The following is a 24,617-nucleotide window of genomic DNA, read 5'->3' on the forward strand; positions in this document are numbered from 1 at the left end:
CCGGGCGGGCCGGAAGCGCCGGTGCGTGGGGCCGCTCTGCGCCGGGTCCGCCGCGGCTCGGTGGTGAGCTTCCCGCATGCGGAAGAGCGGCCCTGAGGCGGCGGCGGGAGCAGGTGAGAGCGGGGGGCGGCGGGGGCTGCCCGAGCCCGGTACCGGCCCGAGAGACCCCGGTACCGGCCCGAGGGACCCTCGGGAGTCTGGGACACCCCGAGGGGGCCCGAGAGACCCCCTGGTACCGCCCTGAGCGACCCTCCGTCCCCTCCGGGACCCCCTCTGCATGCCAGGCCCGTCCTCGTCCCACCTCACGCTTCCAAACGGGCTCGGGTTTAATTTTCTGGGGCCTTCTAGGTTCCTTCACGCGGGAAGCCGCTTTTCTCAGCACTGCTTTGAAGGCCACGAGTCTAAATATCCCAGGTCAGTCTAAACACGCTGGTTTTGATTGCCCTGGGAGCGAACTGCGAGTAGCTGCCATTAAAGAGATTAGGAAAATGCCCTGTTATCGCCTTCCCCTTTGCGCTTGGCAATATTTAATACGCAGTGAGATTTATTGGCTTCCCCGTGAAGAGAAAACAAGAAAAAAACGAAAACAGAGGTTGCGAAAATGGAGTATTCAGTAATAAGCGAAGCCACGCGAAGCTGCTCTTCAATTCTGCTCCTCAAAGTCACAAAAATTCAGGTCTTCGTTCCTATAAAACGTCAGCGCGAGCGGTGCTGGTGCGAGATAGGGGAACTGCCGCGCGCCGCGTGGTTTGTTTCTCTTCGCTGGCTGCCGTGGCCTCCCGGCTGCTCGTCCCTCGGGCCGCGTGGCGCCGGCTGGATTTGGGGAGGTCCTGGATGGTCCCCGCTGGGTTACCCACACGTTGGGCGCCCTGTTTGCATTGGTCCCTCAGCAGAAACGGGGAAGAACGTGAGCGTAGTTTTCACCACGCTTGGCCGTGAGTCCAGTTGTCAGCTCTCCGGTTACATGAGTGATGTCCGTCTGCGCTTTGGGTGAAATTAGGCACGCTGGTGGACTCAAGCAGATCCATGGCTTGCAAACCATGGGGATCGCCGCTTTCGAGGGGACCCTGTGCTTCAGCAGCAGCAGAGGAACTTTGCCCAAAAGCCACTACAGTATCGTCTAGACCAAGCCTCCGAGCCGTCTCATTGACTGCTGTGGAGAGAGGTTAGGAAAATGAGTGTGGATGGGAGATGGCTCCTGAGGAAGCTGCCGCTGATGGGCCAGGGCCTAAATGCAGAGGGAAAGATCCAGGGTCTGAACAGGCGTTAGGCAATTTTTCTATGTGCCATTTAATCTCCAGTGACGTCCCAAGTAATTCTGCCCTCCTACATACTGAGCTTTGTATAGCCTTTCTGTTCCAACTCTGCCTGCATTTTCCTCCCAACCCACCCATTTATTATTCTTAAAAACAGCTGCGTTCATGCTTCCTGCCACAATGCCCCAAGTGTGTTTCTACTTCCCTTAATTCATCTGCCCAGTTCTTCCTCTCTTCACTTTAAAGTTTTTAAAACCTTCTACCAGGTAGCCAGTAGCGAAGACATCTATTTTCTTAATTGCCCTTCTTGATGTCTGGCTGCCTTGCTCCTGGCCTGGAAACCGGCATGTCTCTCGTCTTCTTTATATTGGCACCTTGCAGGTTTGGCCAACCAGTCGTATCCACCTGGAGAAAATAGCAGTTTCTGTGTTCATCTCTTTTTATGTTGTAACAGGAAAGAAGTTTGGGCCCTGTCTGTGAGAGGTGTTGGTCAGCAAGGAAATGAGGAAGGGTAAATTACATGAAAATGACAGCATTTCACTGAAAGATGTTGTGTGCAAAAATGTACTTTTGATTCCAGATTTTTTTTTAAAATATATTTGCAAACACCTAAGAACTCTAGTCCTAGACTAGGACCACCTTTTTGAGGTACTTTAAAAAGGCCGAATGAAGCCTTTGCCCCACTCCTCCAAATAAGTCACAAAAGAAAACAGAAGGCAGAATTTAATGAGATGACATTGGTTGTCTTTCTGTGCAGCAGATAGAAATAAGCAGCTTAACCATTAAGTCGAGTTTTCTTAAAAAGCAGCACAGCAAGGGAGAGTCTCAAGAAGGAGTTGGAAGGAAGATGATGTAGCTTTGCTGCTGTTTATCAGGATTTCCTCCTTCGTACCTTTTTGGAGACGTAGCATGTGGATGGTGAAGGCTGATGCTATGGATAAACTGGGATGCAAACTTAGGCATCCAGCAGGGAACTATAGGAGTGATAGACTGGGAGAGATATCAAGAGAGTGAACAGTGGCTCATGTTTGGTATGATGGGGGAGCAAGACCTGGAAAACAGGGTTTTAAATCTAAGACAGAGCCTGAAAGCAAGGTTTTTGCTACGTAGAGGGACAGAAAAAGCTGTGTCATGAAGATCTGAAAAATAAGCCTTGCCGCTGCAAGCAAAGGAGGCCAACGGCCTGCAGGGCAGTATTAGCATGAGTGCAGCCAGCTGATTGTGGGAAGTGGTTCTGTCCCTGCCCGCGGCACTTGAGACTCATCTGGACGCTGTGTCCATTTTGGGGATTCCCTGTACAAACGGGACTGTGACGGAGAGAGTAAGGCAGAGGCCACCAGGATGGTCAGGGGCTGGAGCACAGGATGTATGAGGAGATGCTGAAAGAAATGGGTTTGTTCAGCCAGGAGAGGAGTAGGTAAAAGCAGATCTTACAGCTCTTTGCAACTACCTAGTGAGAGGGTATGTTAGAGAAGATGGAGTCAGGCTCTTCTCAGAGGTGCGTAGCGAGGGGATGAAAGACATCAGGGACAAGCTGGAACACTGGAGATTCTGGTTAGTACAAGGAACGTTTCTTTTCCACCATGAGAGTGGTCAGACACTGGAACAGGGTAGCAGAGAGGCTGTGAGATTTGCATCCTCTGAGATACTCAAAACTCAGCTGGATGAGGCCTTGAGCAACCTGCTTTAGACTAGAGACCTCCAGAGGCCTCTTCCAGCCTGCCTTATTCTGAGATCCTGTGATAGCGCGTGTATCAGCACTGTTATAAAGATGTCGCATGTACAATTTTTCTTGCCCTAATGTGACTCTGCCATTTCTCACAAGCCAGGGGAAAGAAGATGACCAGCATCCTGCCTTCAGTAGGGGATGGATATTGCTATTACATCCTGACAGATGACTGTACCTACGGCAGCAAGTACTTTCAAGCTGGGAACATGTGCTTCTGCAGTGAGAGAAGTTACCTGCGCAACTTCCCCGATGACAGACCCCCGGCTTGTTTCCTCAAAGTTGTCATGCTGGATGACAGCTCCACCGTCACAATAAATGTAGAAATCCTTGAACCTGTGCGTGAGGAGACGGCCGTCTTCCTCCTGGCCATCAGCAGCCACAACGAACGATTGAACTACTTCCTGGAGAGGCTGAGCCTTGAAGCAGCTCTGAAGGCTACGCTGGGCCAAAAAGTGACGGTGGAGGTCGACCGGCAACAATTCCCTGGTGTCATCCGCTACATTGGGAGCATTCACAAAAATACTTCGTCTGTGCTTTCTCCGTTCTTCTTTGGGGTGGAGTTACAGGTAAAGTGGCCAAGGAAGAAAGATGCTTTTCCCCCTTTGTGTTTGTGTAGATCCCATGCCATAGCTTAGGACTTCATAGCTTCATAACACTGTGTGATTCCTGCCCCAATTATATAGCCCTTGTGTTGTGTGGGCCTGGTCCAGGCCATGCAACTGCTTTTTCTCTGCTTCTCCCTTCTAACAACACCTTCTCTTGCCTTGCGTAACTCAACAGAAAATGTAATCCCATGTGATTCACTTTACAGTGGAGAAGCAAGGATTGCTCTTCTCCCCAGCGTCTAGCTCCCGCTGTTTTCACTGGGTTTTGCAGAAGTCCACCTCTTAAATACGATTAGGTTGCCACACTCCTGGTTAGGGGTCTTTCCGCTGCCCTGCCTGTGGCTCGGGATGTAACATGCCTCTCTGGTGTGATTTCAGGGTGAAGGCGAAAGCAGAGGGCGCAGTGATGGATCTTACCATGGCACTGAGTATTTCAAGTGCAAGCGGAACTGTGGGGTCTTCCTGCCATTTAACAGAGTCCAGTTTACTCCCGTGCCTGACAACGACTATGCAAAACAGAAGCCAAAGCCGGACGCGGAGGAGGTGGTTCCTGTGAAAGTGGGAGATGCAGTTAGTTTCTACGTGGATGAGGTCCTCACAAAGGGAATAGCGATGGCGGTTTACAGGGAGGGAAGCCAGTGGTTCGTTAAAGTTTGTCCGGTAAGATCACCCTTGCCTTCTTTTCTTGTTTGTTTTGTTTGTTTGTTTTGTGCCTATGTTGTGGTGAGGCCTTAAAAAGCAGTGGAAGGAATGCCCAAAAGGGACATGGGGTTACATGCAAACTTTTCAGGCCCGTTTTTAAAACGGGTTCATGTTCCAGGAACCCCCTGTATCTGACAGACCTTTTAGCTGATACAGTCTTCTTTCCTATCAGGAAGAAGAAGGAACAACTGACATTTTCAGAGAAATCCCTATGGACTCTGTTGTGAAGGAAAGCTTGCTCTCTCAAAGTAGGTTATCGTGAGATGTGTCTGCCCTGTGTACCTTCCTGTGGATTTAGGCATTTATTTCTTCTCTGCAGGGCACCCAATGAGCTGAAAGTGCAACAGAAACGTCAGCTAGGCCCAACTAGCTCAGGATCAGGAGGCAGAGAAGTTTAATAAAAATGTCTCAAGTTCTGGACAGAATTCTTTGCATTAGGCAACTAGAGCTCTGAGTCTCCTAATTTATCGGAAAGAACAGAGAGTCTGATTGTAGTGCATAAGTATTTTCTGGGGAAGAAAATCACTCGTTAAAGAGTCTTTAATTTAGTTGTAGAAGGTGGAGCAGTAGCCTCATCCTGATGCCAGACAAACTCAGAATGGCACAGATGACAGCAGTGAGGACGTGAGTCATTAGGTAAACTAACAAATTAAAGACACTGTGTTTCTGTCAGGGCCAGCCCGAGGGGAGCAGTCATCAGACTCTTCACTGAGCTGATTCATCTCAGTAAAGGCAGAAAAACAGCATGGACCCACCGCCACCACCATTTCAGTAGCCTGAAATGGCTCTGCAAAGGGCTGGATTAAGCTCCAGAGTGAGGTCAGACTGTGCAGTCTTGAACAGGGAAAATGAGGAGTGGGATCATCCCCTTTCAGCATCAGCAAGCTGTTAGACCAGCTTGGCCTAATCACTGAAACTTGTGCTGTGAATCACACCTCATGTCTCCCGTGCTCAGCCTCATGCTTCCCTTTGCTCCAGAATTTCGAACTAGAACCAGTATTGGGAAGACAGCGGTGAGACCCAGATGTGTCTGTTATTAGATGTTGACTTCCTACCTCTCTTGACATGCTGTATTTGCCCACTAGGTTTATTTTTACCGTATGAGCCTGACATGGGCTTGGGACATCCAAAACAGATGAAACGAGAGATAAGCGAGAGTGGCGAGGACTGTGAAAGTGGGAATGCATCCCTGGAGGTGAACTCCATGGTCCAAATCACCTTGGACAAGGGAAATCAGGTTTCAGGAATCATCCGCTGGTTGGGGTACCTGCCCCAAATTAAGCACAAAATGGCAGGAGTTGAACTGGTAAGGAGCAAAAATACTTCTTGCTGTGCGACTGAAAATCAAAACCGGCAGGTCTCGGTTGCTTTTTTCTTCTCTCTGAAGACATTCAGTTTGTGACCGCATATTTCTCAGCCTGACCAGAGTTGGGCCACTGACATGTCAGAGTTTGAACTCTGAGGACGAGCACACCTGATGGCGAGTTTATTGCCTAGGGCATGGAACTGGGATTCAAGACTCCCGAGTGTTATATATAGGTCTTCTACTGACTTGCTGTATGAAAGCAGGCAAGTCTTATTCTGCCTTGTTACCCCAGTTATCGCTGAGGACGCTTTATTGCCTGCAGAGTGATTATGAGGCTTTATTTGCTCTTCTGACAAAGGCCTTCAAGAACCTTGAGTGACGTTATTGGAACGTGGGACAGAATAATCATGAGTCCTGCAAACGGCACTGCTAGATTTAAAACATAACCAGAATAAATGAAAGTAGCTAGCAAAACAAGACCAAACGTGCATAGCCCTGAAGATACAAAATAGCCATATGGGGAATCACACCTCCAAGGTGCAGTGCTTGCTCTCATGTCGTTCATCAGTGCTCTTTTCCCAGGATGAAGACAAGGGGGTCACAGCTGGTGAATGGCTGGGCAAATACTATTTCCGCTGTGCTCCAAAGCGGGGCCTCTTTGTGAAGCTGCAGTCGTGCCAGCCAGATGTTCGCTTCCAGTGTTCGCGCAACAGTGACCTGAATCTTATGGATTATAGTAAGTTCTCTGGGGAGAGGGGACACGGTAGCATGCTAGGACAAAGCGTACTACGGAGAATCCACGAGTGCAGTCTCTGTTAGTCCATGTACTGAGAGCAGTATGTGTCAAATTATTATTCATTGTGAATGCTGCAAGAAGGCAGGGTTCCTCTGCCTGTAGTTTTGGGGGCAGAAGGGAAGGTCTTGTATAAAGGAGACCTGACTGTGGACAAGTGTTTTAGCTCTAGGGCCTAGCCTAGCTACCCTATCTTAAATGTTACGCCAATGTAAATTGTCACACGTGGCTCTGGAGAATTGGAAGGGTAACTCAGGCCCACGGCCAGGATGTCAGGTGATAACGGTGCTGTACCTGGTGACTGAGAAATAAAGGGAAGCTGGGAAAGGGAGAGAGGATTAAATTCACTTTAATACAGAGCTTGATGTGATGACAAGACATTCACAAGAAGGTACAGAGAAGGACAATTCAATATTTTCATTTGGACAGCAAGAAATACCTCTGGAGTTCAGCAGACCATGTGAACTAGCCATTTAGAAACTGTAAATGAGACATCAGGATTTCTTTAGGTACTCCCCAGAAATGGGAGCAGGGAGAAGGGAAGGTAATTTAAGGGCATGCTGAAGACAGGGGACTGCAGTGCAAAGGGAAAATGCAGAAGAAACCAGAAAGATCAGATTCGAGAAAGCTTAGTGGTTAAAGAGATGACGGGCCAGGGAATGAACATGCAATCGGGGTTCTCCTCGCCCTGTCTGCTCTGCAGCAGGGACAGCAAGGGGAGTGGGCTGGAGACTCAGCTGCTCTTTTTGAAGCTAGAAACTGTCTCACTGTGGCCGAGGACTAACTTAGTTCCTTAAATTGTGTTGAATTTTCCCCTCCTGTTAAACTGGATTGACGCCTACCTGCCCTACGGGGATGCTGTCAGTTGTAATTTGCAGTGTTTGAGAGCCAAGTACAGACTGGCTATTAAAGCAAAGTGGCCTGTTTGTCCCCTTGTTGCTGGGCTCATGTTCTGGCCCTGCCACTCAAGGGATTATGAGTGCTGCTGTAAAGTGTGATGCCTCTGGAGTGCTCAGAAGTTTCGGACCTTAAGGACACAGCAACCACTCCCAGTATAACAGCGTAGCACCTCCTGTAGTGTTGCTCCACGTCCTCAGAGATGCTTCAGCCGTACCCTGTGCATTTCTGTTCCTTTCTGGAACCAGGGTAAGACAGGACATTCAGTCCTTCTCATTCCTGGCAGGGTCCGATGGACTAGTCCAAGCTGTAATGTTTTGTGCCAGCTTCTACCTGCTCCCTCAGGCTCGATGTTCATGGCTTGCATCACAGATCTTTCTGCAGAGAGCTCCCAAGCTTGCATCTAATACATCATCAACTCATTTGTAGCTCTTTTTCTCTTCGTTATCCTTGGCATAAGGATGGTAGATGCAGTGTGGGAGGGCTCAGCTCTGGTGAGGAAAAGATGGTTAGGTTTTGTCCTGTTTCCCGGACAAAACCTAACCTGTTTCCTCCTCCCAGGAGGAGCAGCACAGGAGAGCGCTGTGCCGACCTCTGAGCAGAGCAGACCTTGGAGGCAGTGGGGAAGGGCAGAGGTGACCCAGATGAGGTGGGAAGCTAAAGGGAGTTGCCTCTGTTACTTGTGTTGCAGGAGAGCAGGAAGTTCTTCCACAGGTTCTGGTCAATTTTCCCCCCCTCAGGAACGAGGAGGCAGTGCGCGTCCTGTGTGGGCGGATGAAGGGGATTCAAGGCCACTGTAATTCCTGCTATATGGATGCAGCTCTCTTCAGGTAAGAGTCTGCTTGGGCAGTGCCCTTCTGCTAAACAATAACTTTTAATTTGGGGCAGAGCCTAAAGTGCAGTGCTTCCCTCTATCTCCAGCATAGCTAGAAACTCACCCAGTGGTGCCCCCGTGACCAGTTTTGGCTGCAAAGTATGAGATTTCGTTCTCTAAGCTGTTTCCTTGCTTACTACAAGTGTTCATTAAACCAGATATGGTTTATCATCTCCCCGTGGAGGCTCTCTGTCACTCATATTTCTGTAATTGCACACATGGGTGGTTGAAAATAAAAGCCAGCAACTGTCGCTAGGCACTGCAGTTCGGTTCTAACTACTGCTGCAAACCCATCAGACTCATGCATGCTCTCTTCACAGCCTCTTCTCCTGTACGTCCGTGCTGGACTCCATGCTCTTCAAGCCCTTCCCCCTGTGTGACAGGAATGTCCAAAACATTCTGCGGGATGAGATTGTTAATCCCCTCCGGAAGTGAGTATAGTATGTGGGAATCCTGGAAGTCGTCCATCTGTCTTCATGCCCTTCTCTGCTGCTCTGCCCTCCACCAGCCAGATGATGCATGGCCCTGAGAGAAAGGGTGACCTGGAGGGGGTCTCCTGCCAGCCACGTCTGAAGGTCTTCCTCTCACATTTCTCTTCCAATTGTTCCCTTCCTCTTACTGTAAGGCTATGATGATTCCTGCTGTGTGCGTGTGAAAAGTTAATAGTCCTGTTTCACAGGAGTGCCTACGAAAGTCATAACATTGGCCCTTCTCACACAGATGTCACAAGACCAACAAGCTGAAGGATCAGTCTAGCACTGACCCCCACTGCTGAGTTGCGAATACTGCAGGGAGGTCCTTCTCTCTGCCCCAGCAAGAGGGTTGTCTCTGGTTTGACTCCTGCACAGGGTTTAGGTTGTCAAGCCAGGTCTGGTCTCCTCTAGTCAGAAGGAAGCCTTGTGAGCTCCAGATCCCAGTGAAAGGACTAAAGAGGGAATTCCTGGGGTTGAGACCACCTCTGTGGGGAAGCTCTGGAGCTGATAAAGCAACGGCATCACTAGAGAAAAAGAGCACAGTTTGCTGAACAGTTGATCCATTAAAAGACAGAACTGACTACACCCAAAGGCAGTAAGCAATGTTGCACTGTAAGAGAGTAGAGCGTGGCATGAGAGCTAAAGTCTATGGACTTTGTATCAAAGATACCAAATTCTTTCCTCATCTTCCCTCGCTAGGTGTGGGAGAGAGGCATTGAGAGCTGCTTGTATGTAAGACGTTAGCATCCTTCCTGGGGGACGATGCCCTGGAACTGGTTGCTGGAATGCTAAACCAGGAACATTTTGTGATGCTGAGATTTAAATACGCCACAGATCATCTGCAGCTGCTTCTTGTTTCTAGGACTGGCTTCGTCATGGCCAGGAGTGTGATGCACCTTAGGGAGCAGCTAACTGAGAAGGGCCAATGTTCGAGCTTTACCACTGCTGAGAAAGGTAATACGCTCTCTAGAGACTTCCTAGGATTGCTTGAGTGTGAATTGCCTTATCCAGGCACCAGGCTGACAACTTAGCTTTGCACTTCTCCCATGCGCATGCATTAAAATGCCTGTTTTGTGTATTTTACATTCACATTAAAAACTGATAATATTTTATACATGTTTTTAAACTCTATGGAGTAACTTAAGTTTGCCCCGAAGTCTCATGGAAAGATAGGAATTGCTGGATCTTTAACTAGTGGCTGTTGCTACTGGGAAGGGAGAGGAAGAACTGTGTAAACAGACTTGAAAGAAGGGAAATTTCCCTAACCTTTGATTTATATTTTGAGTTATGCCCTGATAAGTCTGCCCTTGATGTCCTTGCCAGAATCCAGCTTGATTTATTGTTTTGCTAAGCTAAACTTCTCCTTGAGTTCTGGTAAGTTATTTGAGGTTCCTCAAAGACTGCAGTTTGGTTAAAATAAGACAGAAAATACTACAGCTGAAGCCCACCTACCCTGGCTCACCACGTTCCTGTCCATGCATAGCAAGGCCCCACATGTTTAGAACGAGGAAAGACTAGGGATTACTCCAGTACCACACAACAAGCTGTGAGTATCTGGATAGTGAACAAGTGGCATTGATTCTTCAGAAACAGCAGGTATCTTGCCACTGAACAGCACTTTTGTGCTATTGTATATGCATTTTAGCCAGGGATGGTTTAGCTGCTGCTCTGTTTCTTGAGCTTCTATAGCTGTTCCTCGTTTCACTTTGAGTTAATGCTTTTGGTGCTAACAGTAACTGTCCATTAAGGTGTCTCTCTGAGTGTGTCGCTGTGTTGGCTCAGCTTGGAAGAGTGCAATATCTGTTCTGCATACAACAGCTAAACAGCCAAATACAGCTAAAAAAATCATTCTGTTTTGAGGAGATTGAAAAAGCAGCTGGGAGAAGGCCATTTCCTCTTCTGCTGTCTCTTTTCAGAGGGCCGGTTTGCTTTTTCCCATGCTCACCTGAGGATTTGTGCATTGACAAATGCTCTCAGCTCCTAATCCACCTTACCCTAGAGTAAAAGAGAAGATTCCTGATTCCAAAATGCTGGCTCTTGTTTATCTGAGAGTTTTAGCCTTCTGGATGCAGCGGGGTAAGGGAATGTTCCTGGTATGATGTGACTTGCGCTGTTCTCTGAATTTCCAGATCCTGAGGAGTTCCTCAATCTGATAATGCATCAGATCCTGGGAATAGAGCCACTCTTGAAACTGCAGTAAGTTTCTGCATCTAGGTGATGCAATTTACCCAGACCTGGTTCACTCGTTATCCACCTTGCAATTATTTCACTTTTTCGTCAAGGCTTTGAAGGCATGGCTCAGTGAGTTGTATACAGGTCCTCTCCGCTGTCCATTAGTTACAGTCGGTACAGCTTGCTGTGATCTTGTCCTAGGTGGCCAGTGCAGGAAAAGACACTTCTAGACTCTCCCTGGATGTGTCAGCTTCAGAAAATGATGAAAAATATGAGTGTCATCCTTAGGGAGAGCCAGTAGAGGTTTGAGAAACATAGTGTCCATCTTCGGTGCAGAGCCAGCACTATCCGATGGCCTTTGGATGTAGTGAAGATGTATCCAGACTGTCAAGCTGGCTCAGATCCTAGAGTCTGTCAAACAGGGAGTCCATGGAGTGTAGTCCCAGTTTTTCAGGACTCTGCAAAGAAGATGAGGGTCTGAAGGAAGCCAGAAATAACTGTGCCATTCAGGAGCATAGAAGGGGATTGTTAGATTTCTGTGCGCCTTTGTTAGGATGTCAGTCAAGCCTTAGATCGTGGAGCTGCTCAGAAAGGCTGGGTACAAAGGCAACTCTGTAGTCCAGCTCCCCTGCAGAGGGTCAGCTAAAGGAAATCCTGTCTGTGCTGGCTTAGGGATGTAAAGGTTCTGGGACATCTTCTGCACATAACTCACTTTTTGAATGCACCAAGTTTTGCTTTGCAGCTTTTTGTATGTGCAGTTATAAATAGATCTTTCATCTGAGCTGATTTTGCTGATTGTGCTGTGGAGCAGTTGATTGAAAAATATTGAAACATCTTAAATTTTTACATTGAAGAGGGGAAACTGAGTTGCACTCTTTGGAGCAGGATGTGATGCTATGTAGGATAAAGAGACTGAATATGGTAGTCCTGTCCTCTTCTCATGGCATGTATTTAGTATTTCTGGGTTGAAAAAGTCCTTTATTTCAGTGTTACAGCAAGCAGCCCTTGGTGCCTCGTGCCCAGAAGCTATTGCAGGACAAAAACAGTATGTTCTCTGAGAGCCCAGATGACTGTGGCACCAAGTAAACAAGCTCCCTGTGACCACTCCCTGCAGGTCCGGAGGCCAGGAGGAGCAGGACTGTTACTGTTACCAGATATTTATGGACAAACAGGAGGATCTGGTGGTTCCTGATGTGCAGCAGTTAGTAGAACACTCCTTCCTGTCCTCCGATCTGAAGCTAGTGGAGGTGAGCCCAGCTACCTTCCATCTTCCTCACTACCTGCTGCCTTCTTCTTTCTTCCTCCAACATACCTGTGCCTGCAAGTTAGTCTGCAGTGGGTCTAGTGTGTCTTATATCTGACATAGCAAAGCAGCAGCATAGCCACAACCTGATAGAAGTCTTGGGAAATCTGAATGTCAAGGAAGGAGGGTATTGCTTTGCCCTGTTGCTGTTGTGTCCTGTGGATAACTTGAGCAGAAAATCTTTAGTCCGAGCAGCAACAGGGAGAGAAGAGTCTCTGGGACTTGTCTCTTCTGCCTTGGTGACTCATTTGCCTTTCTTTTCCCAGATCCCGTCTTGCTTCATTATCCAAATGCCACGTTTTGGGAAGGAATATAAAATGTTCAGCAAAATCATTCCTTCTTTAGAGCTGGATATAACTGATCTGCTGCTTGACAGTAAGTTGTTGGACAATGGTAAAGCTGACAGCTGGGTCTGTGAGGAACCATGTGACAGGTCTTGTCTCTTTGGGTTGTGAGCAGGAGATGGGGGGGGGGGGGGGGGGGGGAGGGGATTGTACTGTGATTCCTATTCCCTGAACACTAGTTTTGGCAGGACAAGGTGCATTTCAGGTGAGACCTAGAGAGGACGCATCCTATTACGCTGTTGCCTCTGCAGGTCCCAGGGAGTGCTGCCTGTGTGGCGATGTTGCGACCCTGGAGTGTTCAGAGTGTTTCAAAGACAAGATATTCGCAGCTACGGGCCTGAAGCAGTTCTGCAGCCCCTGCTCCAGACAGGTATTCGGTTTCTTTGGGTGCTTCCAAAATCTTTCTTGGTGGTTGACAAAAGACCAAAACCTCTGAAATCCCCACGTTTTCCTTGCTGTCCCTGCAGCTGTTCAGGTCGGGTACAGAGGGGCCCTTTCCTGAGCAGTCAGTGCTGCTGACTGAGCTACGTGAGCGGGGTCAGTTGCCACATGTTACTAAGCTCTCATGCTTTGCCCTCTGCTTACATAGAGCCTAAATAAGCACTGATTTTGCACAGACTGAGTGCTGGGCCCTGTGCGTTGTCTCACTGGGAGCACTCCGACAGCTTTCTGGCCTTTCTTGGAGGGTAGCAGCTTCCCATCTCGACTTCTAGCTTTCAGGATGTCCATGTTTTGGTGTTCTCCGATACATGGAGAAAAGCCAGCTGCACGGAAGGCAGATCAGCTAAGAATAAAGTTGTCCTCCCCGCTCAGCGGTACCGTCCCACCGTCTCTCCTCAGGTTCACTCCCATTACCGGCGCAAAGCGCACAAGCCGACCAGGCTGCATGTCCCCGAAGAGTTTCACAGCAGGAACCCCCGGGGCAGCCAGCAGGTCCCCCGCGAGAAGATGGAGCTCTTTGCAGTGCTCTGTATCGAGACCAGCCATTACGTCTCCTTTGTGAAATACGGCCCCGAGAACGAACACTGGATGTTCTTTGACAGCATGGCCGACAGGCACGGTGAGGACGGGGCGGTGGGCTCGGTGGTTTGGGTGCAGCGAGCACTGTGCGGTGGGCATCTATGAGGGTCTGTAACGAACGTCACGTAGGTGCTGGTCAGTCTGCTTTGAGGCAAGGTGGTGGATGGTTTCAGCAGCGCTTCAGAGCGACTTTGTGCCATGTCTAAAAGGAGCACAAGGCTTTCGGGATGAATGAGGGGTGCTGGGGAATAACAGCTTTATGTAGCAAAGGATAGCCTTTTCCCCTGAAGCCCTGTACCCAAATTAGGTACTCTCAGGATCCTGCTTCCAACAGTGATCATTAAGCAAAGCCTAGGCAAGAGCCAGGCCAAGCATGTGTGAGAATCCCTTCTAGTACTCTCATCTTCTGGCTGTTTTCAGATGAGGGACTTCTTGAGCCAGGCAGGGCTGGCTGCCGTGTGGGCAAGGACAGTTCTGTCCTGCCCCAATTTGTTCTTGGCATCTCAGTATCTCAGCCAAGGCGCTATGTTACTGTCCTTTGCTGTGGTATCTGCTTGAGCTGTGAATACTTGTCCCTTGGGACCTGGTTGGGATTCAGACTTCTCTCCCTCTCTTTGGGTTAGGAGATGAAAATGGCTTCAACATTCCCACCGTAACGCTGTGCCCTGAAGTTGCCAAATACCTGGACTTGCCAGTGGCTGCGCTGGCTCTGGAGCAACCCCGGGACATGGATGGAGTGGCCAAACGCCTCTTCTGCGACGCCTACATGTATATGTACCAGAGCAAGAAGATGGCGCTTTACAAGTGACATTGCCTTGGGCTGGTGCTGCCATGCGAAGCAGTGAGGTTTCAGAAACGTGAGCTTGGATCAAACCTGCAGTTGTTAATCAACGAAAGCAGCCAGAGTGCGGGTACACTGACCTTGCACTTCTGCCTCTTCCAGCACCTCATACCAAGCTGTCTACGTGAGCCTATCAGGGTTTGAAATCCTGTACCTGGCCTGACCAAGTGACAGTTTGTACTTCTGCAGACCTGAACTCTGAATTACTTAAACACATTCGCCTTTCCCGCCTTCCTTTCCCATCCTCCTCCTTTCCCAGGTACGCTGCAGCTCTGTCCTCGGTGTGAGCTGCACCTACGTTGTTAAAAGAGACATATCAGAAAGAGGGTTTTCCTTGAGGTCTGGGATATGACCCCCACAGGGTGGGGACCTTTCTTCAACTGTCATGGTCCCTGAATTGTCATCACTTCCCTTATTCAGCACTAATCTTTCTGGCACTTCTAGCCATTATTCCTTATTTTCAAGCTTAATTGGATGCTTTGAGCTGGAAATATGCTTTAAAAATGCATATTTTTGTAAGAACAAAATTGGAAAACAGATGGGGCAGAGGAACAGCATGTGAACATGAAGTCCCAGTAGGCTGCTATCTTTTTCTGAATTCTACAGCATCGCTACAGGATGAGGTTTCTACCTCATTTTAGCACTTACTGTCCTATCTCCACATTGATTTCTGAGATCCATGCTGAAGAGCAGTAACACACTTCCCAGGGGAAAAAAATATAAAAATGAACCCAGCTGAGTTTTTCTGCCATAACTGCAGTAAGGGTTAGGGTCTCTCTGGGGAGACAAGTATTCTATTAAATAATTTACATTTGAAAATTGGGGGTTATCTACCATTAAGCACATGCTCTCAGTGGCCACAGGAAGCTGTTAAGGGAGTCTGCTAAGACTAGGGCTGCTCAGCTTTAAGACTGACGGTGCACCAAAAACCTGAGGGGGTACATCCACATAGCACATGCAGCTGTAATCGCCTTTCTTCTCTTTTTTCCCTCTTTATGATTCCTGCAGCCTGTAGCTTCGCATCGGTCAGAAGGACCTGTGAGCTTAGGACACGCAGCGATGCACATGGGATTAGGGCCATTTTAGCTGGCAGCAGGGTTAGAAGGCTAATGGGGACCATGACAGCTTTATCAGCTGTCCCATAAATCCTTTATTTCTGTATGCGGTTTCTGCAGACGGTGGCTGGCATATAACAAACCTGGATGGTTGGTGCACAGACCTCAAAGCTGCTGGAGCGCTCAGAGATTTCTCTGGTGGCTTTGTGTCTCCAGGCCACACGGTTTGGCGCTCACCCTTTTTGGCATGTGCCTCACTGGGTGCTTCCCCTTCCAACAACCCCGCTTGTCGCAGGTCTAAATCTGTGTGTTAGCTCCTGCGTGTGTACCAGCCCTACAAGCTGGGTGTTTCAGTCTTCTTAATGCTGAAAGCTTTGGATGACTGTTGGTTGTTGGAGGGCCACAACAGACAGTGCACAACCATGGCGGAGGCTGCGTCCCTACTCTGAAGCTCCGATACACCTGGCAGGCCTGATGCCAAAGTGACGGTGTTTGAAGACTTTGTTTTGCCGTCTGTGGGTGGCAGATCTAGCAGAGGGCAATCCTGCGGATGGGTTTATCCATGCTGTCTCTCGTGACCTGACTTACCAAGCGCCTCTGGCTAATTCCCTTTGCGCTCGTCTGTGCCCGTGGAGCAAGGGTGACTGGTTTGATGCTGCTGGTGCCTCTGACCATCTTGTCCTTGTCTGTCGAATGCTGCTCTTCATTCAGTAGCTTGTAAGAACTCAGGACATCACTACTCAGGAATGCTGTGGGCTAGGATTGCCTACCTCTGGCACTTTAGCTCTAAAATTTTTAAGTTAAAATGAAAACTAGCTTCCTATTAGGTGGACAGACCCACCCCCCCCCCCAAGGTACTAAATGTGATACAGTGCCTTAGACATGACAGTTCCAGCTATAGCACTGCAACAGTGATTTTTTTTTAAGGTTTTTTTTTTTTTTTTCCTTCCTAAAAACAGATCATCAGGCAGTGCTTTGCTAAGCTCTTAATTTCTAGTTAGGGTTTGTTTTTTGTTTTGTTTTTTTTTCCTCTCCCTTTGCCATCAACATATGCTGCAAAGATGTAAACAAAAATACCTCTTACCAAGACTGTGCTGGGGAGGTGCAAATCCAGCCACCTTTCTTTGCATTCACTGGAGCCAGGAGTGCGGCTGTTAAGGCTGAACACCAGTGGGAAAATCCAGGCTCCTGCCATTGGGTCCGGTGTCTGGACTAGCCCAGTGTTGAAGCTGGGGCTCTACTGCGAGGACTAGTGGGCGAATCTCCCTGGCGAGTGCTGTATTGGCTTCCCTCACTGCACGTTTTACAGTGTGTGGCACGATTTGGTTCTCTTCGGCTGTGCATTTTACAAGTTTTGGGGAAAAGATTTGGCATCTTTCTCTTACAAATCCAGGCAGAATTAGTGAAAACATGCTCATTTCAGAAGGGTGGGTGGTTTTTTTTTTTGGGGGGGGGGGGGGTGTTTCCCATTCCATGTAACAAATTTTGTTGATTCCACTGTGATAAAGTCTTTGAACAGTCATTGCTTCAGCTGTCCTGTCTGCCCCGTGTTTGAGACCGACCCTAAATGACGCTGTGAATGATGCATGAGCCAGAGCAGGAACGAGGGCTGTGGGATGCCGTGAAATGGGGACATGGAGCACTTGCCTGGGAAGACCCCAGGCACTTTTACTGTCATCACTTGCTTTTCATTTCACCTTTATTCAATTCTAAACCAGGACATGAAGCGAAGGCCATTGAGTTAAATGTTCAAGCTGACAGGAGCAAGTTTTATTTGAAGGACCAGGAGAGCCACAAGATGCATTTGCAGCTAGTGGGTTAAGGCATTTATTTCATTTTGTGCTTGGGACAAAGTAATCGCGGAGCTTAGCACTTTCTATAAAAGAGTCAAGTTAAAGATTCTCTGTGTCAACGTGAACCCAGTCTCCATGCTCTAGAGCACTTCTTCGTGGACGGATACAAAAGGGAAAGATATAAAAAGTGATCAGAGAGTCAAAGCTGACAGCAGAAAAGACAAGGTGCATCCCTCCGTGGAGGGCCGCAAAGCACGAGCTGGGTAGACGGGTAATTTCCACGTCAGGATGACGTGGGTGACCCCTTTTTGGTCACCTAAGACCACGTCTCTCGTGACGACAAGGAGCCTCTTGGAGGTATCTGCATTAAACATGCCTGCAAGTGTCGCAAGGAGCCAGCTGCGTCCCAGAGACACGCGAGAGCTATGGCACCGCGGCTGCACTGCCCCGGTGCATCGCGGGACGCCACTGGTGCCGCCCCGCTCTGCCCGCCTCCTCCCCACTGCGCCCAGTTTGCATTGCTGGGAACATGAGGAGCTGGTCCAGGGCCTGCACCATCTTCGGCTTAGCACCCACAAAGCAACGACGTCATTAGAGCCATTAATTACCAATTAGTCACCAGACCTCTAAAGAGCACGTAGAAGAGCCGGCCCCTGGCGAGGGCCGCGTCTGGCCCGGGTTCGGACGGCACGGAGGGCGAGCGCGGCGCGCTCACAAGCTGGCCTGCCGCAGCTCACCGAAGAGGAGGTGCAGCTTCTCCGTGATGGCCACCTGGTGCGAGAGCGCGAGGAGACGGTGAGCGTTTCCCCGCCGGGCACCCGAGGAGCAGCCCCCGTCCCACCTCCTGTACTGTACCGGGTAGGGCTCCGGCTCGTGGAGTCGGCGGTGCGCGGGGCTGAGTTGGCCGAGGGCGGCCTGCGCGTAGCTCCTCACCTCCGGCAGGCTGGGCAGCTCCTCACACACCTGTGGAGGGAGGCACACGGCCGCGTCCCTACGAGGAGCCAGCACCAAGCCCGTGTCCCGAGCGACCCAGGGGTGGGGGGAGCTCCGAGCTCCGGTTTCGCTCCTACCAACGCTACTAAAAAAAAAAACTACACTAGTTGCAACATCACCCAGGGAGAAACCAAAGCTTCGCGGTGATGCCACATGGCTGAAAGCAGCCGTGAGACCCTTGAGGGCTTGGCGGGGGACTCCCAGATCTCCACCTCCCACACGGCCGTGCCAAGACCCCGCACACTCTGCTGAGAGTCCAGGGAAACCCACCTCAGACAGGGCAAAAACTGCATCCAGCTTGAGGCATTCGGAAGGGAAACAGTTTCCCCCAACCCCAGAGGAACTGCGCCTTGCCGGCATCGCTGGGGGAGTCTCCTCACCCATGTCGCTTGGGCGGACATGCTCTGCACGGGCAGAGCCCGCATCCCCGCCACGCTGGAGAGGGCAGAGGTGGCTCTGACCTGTCCGTCCCTGAAGTACGTGCGATGCAGGGTCTCCACGGTGGCGGGCGTGACCTTGCTGGCCTCTCCGCTCCTCCCCAGGACGTGGACCGTGAGCTCCTGGCCTGCGCTCGGTGAGGGCTCCTCCTCCAAGGCCATGAGGTCCATGAAGGGGTGACCTTTAGGGGCAAGCAGACACGCTGCAATGCTGCAGGCAGGATTACGGGACAGGAGTGGTTGGGGACGCAGCCCTACAGGGCAGCACTGCCAGAGGAGGCTCCCAAATCTTCGCCCAGCGCCAAACCAGCCCATGGTTTGGAGAAACACCAAGTCCCAGCGGTGCAGCTGGCAGCATCAGCCCAGTCTGAGCCACAAGGCCGCCCTTGCGGGGGGCTCCGACCCATGTGCCAAGTGGGCTAAGCGGGCCATCTTGACGGGCAAGGGGGGCAGACGATGGGCACCGCGAGCAGCAGAGCTCACCATCAGCATCGTAGAGCCGATACACCGTCTTAGTCCCAGGGATCGTCATCTTCTCCTCGTCCTCCGTGAGCTTCAGGCAAGGGAAGCCGTTCACCTTCACCAGCTGAGGGAGGAGGGAGGAGGTTATGGGGACGGGCACCTTATTTTTGCAGCAAGCACCGGCTCATGCTGGCGCCGGGGACCGTGCGGAGATCACAGTGGAGATGACATCATTCTGGCCCCCCCGACCCAGCCCCCTGCAAGCCTTTTGTTACAGTGTTCTTGTGACCATCACCTGCAAGAAGCAGGACTTTCGCCTTGCAGCGGTGCCCAGCAGAGCTGGTCTCCCCTCCACCATTCAGCCCAAGCGGGAGCCCAAGCCGAGCGGTGCAGAGAGCTGAGCCGCTGCCGCCATTACCTTATAAATGCAGCCCAGCGACGGCTGCAGGGGGCACGTCACCAGGTTCGTCCCGATGCCGATCACGTTGATCTCGCTCCTCTGATACAGCAGAGAAGACAGCGACTGTCAGCAGCCCAGTCCTGCTGGTTTTTAGCCCATGCTTAAACCAGAGCCGTGGGGCAGTCAGACTGCTCTGCCCAAAGGTGCCTGGTACCCATCTGTCCATCCCACCCAAAATCCATCTTTCCAGCCTGGACACCCTTTGTCTCTGCTTTCACTCAGGGAGAGACCACGGAGCAGAGAGATGCCAGGCGACTGTCATGTCACTCCCGCACGCCTGCCCTTCCCACCCCCCGAAGCTCGGAGACCCCCGGCAAAGGCAGAGGTGATGTCCCGGCCTCGGCAGTGGCCGCCTCACCTCTCGGATGAAGTCCTCCAGGCTCTGTTCACTGATGTCATTGCTCACGGCAATAGAGATGGTCTCAAACCAGGGGACCTGGAAGCTGGAGAGAAAAGCGAGGGACAGAGGGAATGAGCAGGAGAGCAGCTGCAACCACCCCAGCCGGAGCAGCGAGGACCATTCGACTGCTGCCACCCCGCTCAACCCAGCGAGGAGCTGCAAAGCCAGGCTGGAGCTGTGCAACTCAAACACAGGCGCTCCCAACCCAACCTGGTTTCCCTAAGTGCTCTTCACACATGAGACAGAGCCTCTCCGCTCACAGCACCAACCATACGACATACTGCTGGGCTGGCAGTGAGGGCCTAACACCCTCAGCATGAAAACCCTGACATGGGTGCAGAGGGCAGGAGGAAGTTTGATGGCAGCCCACGGGCTCTCCGCAGGGTCCCCAACCTGAGTCTGGGACTCACCGGGAGCCGCAGGCACGAAACACCCGGCGGATCTCCTTGGACTGCTTGGCCAGGTCCCCACTGTCCACGCGCACCCCGATGGCACGGTAGCCCAGCTGGTTTAGGGCCAGGGCCACGGCACAGAAGTTGGGAAGGCCACTCCTGACAAGGACAAGGAGAAGGGTTGGTCTGATGAGGACGTGGTGGGCCCAGAGTCGGAGCAGGCCACGCGCAGAGCTGCATCAGGCCATGGGGAAGCAGCAGGGCTTCTGCAAGGCATAAACGCTGCCCAAGACAGCGGCCTGGCAGCAGAGGCATTTCAAGAGCTGCCCTCTCCATTCCTGTCCCAGCTCCATCTCATGCTCACCATGAAAGGAGGGACCCATCTGGCCCGATCTGCCCGGCCGTGCTCCCCATCTTTGTAACATCTACGACATGAGCTCCCAGGGAGGTGGGAGAGCCCCGGCGTCCTCACCTCATGACGCAGTACGTGTCCAGCAGCCCCTGGAAGTTGCGCGGGAAGCTGATGGCGTAGGACACGAAGGCGGCCAGCTCCCCGCGGTTCACCTTGTCGGGGGAGACCTGCAGCAGCTCGCACACCTGCGGCAGCCACGACTCGGCCAGCGACGGGAGATCCACCGGCTCTCCTCCAGCGAGGGGCGTCAGGACCTGCCCGGGGACAACAGCCATGCTGCAAGGATGTCCCTGCTGCTACCTAACTCCCAGTTTTGTAGGAAGATCTGCAGGTCACAGCCTCGCTTCTCACCCCCCTCTCCCACCCACGACGACACTCACCCGGGGCTCCACCTCTGCCAGCGACGTGAAGGACATGATGAACGAGTGGGCCACGGTCCCCTGCACCGGGATGCCGTAGAGCTTCCCCGCCAGGACATTGCTGGTGCAGTCAAAGCCTGCGACGAGGGAAGGGGGTGAGGATGCAGGCGGGAGGCGTGGCGGGGTGCCAGGAGGAGCCGCTTCGCGGGGCCGCACTCACCCCCGATGTAGGAGTACTTGGAAGCCGAAAGGCCGCCGTCCGGACCCTGAGCGCGACGCAGCCCCATCTCCATCAGCTTCGTGGCAGGGCCAGCGAGGAGCCGGAAGCGGGCAGCGTTGGTGGCCACCAGGCTGGAGAGAGGAAGGTGCAAGCCGTGCCAAGTGGGCACCGGGGCCAGGGCTGGGAACGGTGCCCAGTGAAGGCAGACGCGCTGGGGGACTCCCGGACCAGTTCAGCTCCACTCTGGCTCAGAGCCGAGCTGGGCGGACTTGGCAGAGGCCACGTGGGATTTTGAGGGTCTGGCTACAGCAGGGGCGGACATGTCCCTGGTACCCTGTGGCTGAGGGGTCCCAGCACCCCAAAAACGGCAGGACCGGCTCCTACCTGGCGTAGCTGACCAGGCACAGCAAGGTGGTCTCCAGCAGCTGCACCACCAGCAGCGGACCCTTCACCTGCAAGAGTGGGACCTGCGGGAAGAGCCAGGCGAGCGGCAGTGAGGCCTCCCGCCCGGACTGCTGGTAACGGGGCTAAGGGAGGCCAACTGGATGCAGGCAGGAGCACAGAGCAACCACCACCATCCCCAGGTGGGGAAACCGAGGCTCCGAAGGGAAGAGCTCGTCAAGGGACGGTCACAAGCCAGCGACAGGCGGAGAGCGCTGGTTTTCCATGGTGCCGGCACCATGCACCATCCGTTAGCCCGCACGGTCCCAAGGAAGAGCCACCCCGGCCAACACAGAGGCCACCGGGGGATTCACCCCGGGGCCAGCACGGCTCACGCTCACCCTGGAGAAGACGACGGAGCCTTCTGGTACAGAGGAGATGGTCACCTCTGAGGCGTCCACAGTGGCTAGGTACTCGAAGAAGTCCTCCTCCGTGGTGCTGGGCAGGACCGACCGCAGGTAGGCGATATCTGCAGGGGCAGCCGTTGAGCGCCGGGACCACCGCGAACTCGTTCGATGGAGACCGAGCCACGAAGGCCGGCCATGGGGCCGAGATCGCGACCTCCAGCGGGCAAAACCAGCTCGGGGGCAGGAGCTCCCAAAGGCAGCGCTCGGCGCGACGCCTCACTCTCGCACTGCGTTGGGATACAACCGCGGTGCCACAGGGAAGCTGGGGCACAGATACGGTCAGCCGTGGTCGAACCAAAAGGACAGAGTCCCCAGGCAGGGAGCACCCCACGGCCCCGCAAGGAGCCGCAGCGAGGGCCAGGCAGGGCCCCCTCAGTGGGGCACCAACCCACCCTGACCTCCAGCCCTTCAAGGGACCATCCAGGGGACGTCCCACTCCCCCCCCAGGTCCCCCAGACTCCTCTGAGGGACTCCTACATCCCCCTGAGAGATGTTCCTGTCCCACCTTGGTCCCCCAAGGGGTCCCCCATGTCCCCCAGGGGTCTCCTCACCCCTCTGAGGGATGTCCCTCTCCCACCTAGGTCCCCCTGAGAGGTCTCCTGGTTCCTCTGAGGGAAGTCCTTGATCCCTCTCCCAGATCTCCCTACAGGATCTCCCTGTCCCCCCAGGTCCCCCAAGGGGTCTTCTGGTGCCTCTGAGGGATCTCTCTGTCCCCTCCCAGGTCCTCCCATCCCCCCTGAGAGGTCCCCAGGTCCCTCTGAGGGGTCTCCTCACACCTCTGAGGGATGTCCCTGTCCCACCTAGGTCCCCCAAGGAGTCCCCCCTGTCCCCTGAAGGGTGTCCTGGTCCCTCTGAGGGATGTCCCTGTCCCACCTAGGTCCCCTGAGGGGTCCCCCAGGTCCCCCTGAGGGGTCTCCTCGCCCCTCAGAGGGATGTCCCTGTCTCACCTCAGGCCCCCAAGGGGTCCCCCTGAGGGATCTCCTGGTCCCTCTGAGGGATGTCCCTGTCTCACCTAGGTCCCCAAAGGGGTCCCCCTGTCCCCCTGAGGGATCTCCTAGTCTCTCTGAGGGATGTCCCTGTCCCACCTAGGTCCCCTGAGGGGTCTCCTCACCTCTCTGATGGATGTCCCTGTCCCCCCCCCAAGGTCCCCATAAGGGATGTCCCTGTTCCCCTAGAGTCCCCCCTGTCCCCCAGGTCCCTCTGAGCGATCTCCCTGTCCCCTCCCAGGTCCCCCATCCCCCCGAGAGGTCCCAGGTCCCCCCGGAGGGCTCCCCCCGCGGGCGGGCACGCACCGGCGGCGGAGAAGCGGAAGGCGCGGAGGAAGCGGAGCCCCTCGGCCAGGCCGGCGCCCAGCGCGAAGGCGCCGCGGAAGGGGCAGCGGCGGAAGAACAGCTCGGCGGCGGCGGGGACGCGGTGCCGCCCGGCGCGCCAGTACCCGTACGCCATGGTGACCTGGTAGAGGTCCGTCAGCAGCGCCATGGCGGCCGCGCCGCCCCGCGTGACCCGCCGCCGCCAATGGGCCGCGCCGCCGCCCGCAGGGGACGCCGGGAGCTGTAGTCCGGGCGCGTGGGACAACAGGTACACCAATGCGCGCGGGACACCAGGTACACCAACGCGCGCGGGACACCAGGTGCCCGGGGCACCGGACACACCATGCACATGGGGCACCAGCACATGTGGCACCCCGCATGCCAGGCAGTGGGACACTGCACACTGGCACCTGCAACACTGTGCAGTGCCCACTGTTGGGCACACATGGCCCCACATGGATGGCAGCCACCATGTATGTGGGGCAATGAGGAGACCATGCATGCCCAGCACACTTAGGGGACAGTGTATGGCTGACCCTAGACACAGGGGACATCATGCACATGTGGCACACAGGACAGGAGGCACCCAGGGCATGACCATGCATACACCTGGTGCATGAGACATCATGCATGCCCAGCCCCAGGGCACATGAGGCACTGGGCACACTGGGTGCACCAGACAGGACACCATGCATCAGGCACATGGGACATCACACATGCTAAACACTGGGCACATGGGACAGCATGCACAGCCAGTGCAGCACAGCCGCCAGACCTCCTGATACTGCATTAGGACACCAGCCACAACAGGCACGCCAAGCATGGGGCATGCACACACCAACATGGGGCATGCAGAGCACAGGCACAGTGCACAGCAAGGAAAACCAGCATCGCATAGGGATGGCATTCAGCTCCCCACTGCTTGGCTGCTACATATCAGCCAGCCCGGAGCTGGGTGCTGCTGTGGCTTCGTCCTGCACTCACAGTGCAACGCTATGGTGCTCGCTGTTTGCACTGCTCAATGTTTGCATTTTGCAAGTCGTACCTGCACCTTGGACTCTCCAGCATTACTACACACATTTGTGCCTACAGCATGAAAGTCTCCCCTTTCACAGGCCATGCTCTGGATGGTCCCCTCGTTCCTAAAGCACAGAATCAGCT

General features: G+C 53.1%; 2 protein-coding genes across 3 annotated transcripts; one reads left to right on the top strand and one right to left on the bottom strand.

Moving 5' to 3' along the window:
• LOC112991281 (ubiquitin carboxyl-terminal hydrolase CYLD-like) lies at positions 1–16,892 on the top strand. Its single transcript, XM_026113650.2, has 15 exons — positions 1–113; positions 3,082–3,551; positions 3,969–4,250; positions 4,465–4,540; positions 5,378–5,598; positions 6,181–6,334; positions 7,980–8,118; positions 8,483–8,593; positions 9,498–9,589; positions 10,765–10,831; positions 11,922–12,054; positions 12,377–12,485; positions 12,706–12,824; positions 13,295–13,514; positions 14,098–16,892. The coding sequence occupies exons 1-15, from the start codon at positions 77–79 to the stop codon at positions 14,280–14,282; spliced, it is 2,415 nt and encodes an 804-aa protein (XP_025969435.2). The 5' UTR covers positions 1–76; the 3' UTR covers positions 14,283–16,892.
• Positions 16,893–17,111: 219 nt separating this feature from the next.
• On the bottom strand, positions 17,112–23,653 carry NAPRT (nicotinate phosphoribosyltransferase). Of its 2 annotated transcripts, XM_026113652.2 has the most exons (13): positions 23,439–23,653; positions 22,081–22,208; positions 21,683–21,765; positions 21,299–21,429; positions 21,100–21,215; positions 20,780–20,973; positions 20,326–20,466; positions 19,874–19,958; positions 19,474–19,554; positions 19,077–19,179; positions 18,618–18,775; positions 18,019–18,126; positions 17,112–17,934 (listed from the first exon to the last, which is right to left on the bottom strand). In XM_026113652.2, exons 1-13 carry the CDS (start codon positions 23,623–23,625, stop codon positions 17,875–17,877), a joined length of 1,575 nt encoding a protein of 524 aa, XP_025969437.2. In that variant the 5' UTR covers positions 23,626–23,653; the 3' UTR covers positions 17,112–17,874. The 2 variants fall into 2 exon arrangements, with proteins under 2 accessions (XP_025969437.2, XP_025969436.2); XM_026113651.2 differs by lacking the exon at positions 20,326–20,466.
• Positions 23,654–24,617: the final 964 nt, after the last annotated feature.

This window comes from Dromaius novaehollandiae, chromosome 2 (assembly GCF_036370855.1).
Source record: "Dromaius novaehollandiae isolate bDroNov1 chromosome 2, bDroNov1.hap1, whole genome shotgun sequence".
Classification (NCBI taxonomy): domain Eukaryota; kingdom Metazoa; phylum Chordata; class Aves; order Casuariiformes; family Dromaiidae; genus Dromaius; species Dromaius novaehollandiae.

Coding starts and splice junctions, on each gene's coding strand:
- NAPRT (XM_026113652.2), bottom strand. CDS start 23,625: ATGGCGCTGCTGACGGACCTCTACCAGGTCACCATGGCGTACGGGTAC. Junction 22,209..23,438: donor CTTCCGCTTCTCCGCCGCCG/GTGCGTGCCCGC, acceptor CTGCCCCTGCAG/ATATCGCCTACCTGCGGTCG. Junction 20,467..20,779: donor GACACGTACTGCGTCATGAG/GTGAGGACGCCG, acceptor TGTCCTTGTCAG/GAGTGGCCTTCCCAACTTCT.
- LOC112991281 (XM_026113650.2), top strand. CDS start 77: ATGCGGAAGAGCGGCCCTGAGGCGGCGGCGGGAGCAG. Junction 8,119..8,482: donor ATGGATGCAGCTCTCTTCAG/GTAAGAGTCTGC, acceptor CTCTCTTCACAG/CCTCTTCTCCTGTACGTCCG. Junction 9,590..10,764: donor CTTTACCACTGCTGAGAAAG/GTAATACGCTCT, acceptor CTGAATTTCCAG/ATCCTGAGGAGTTCCTCAAT.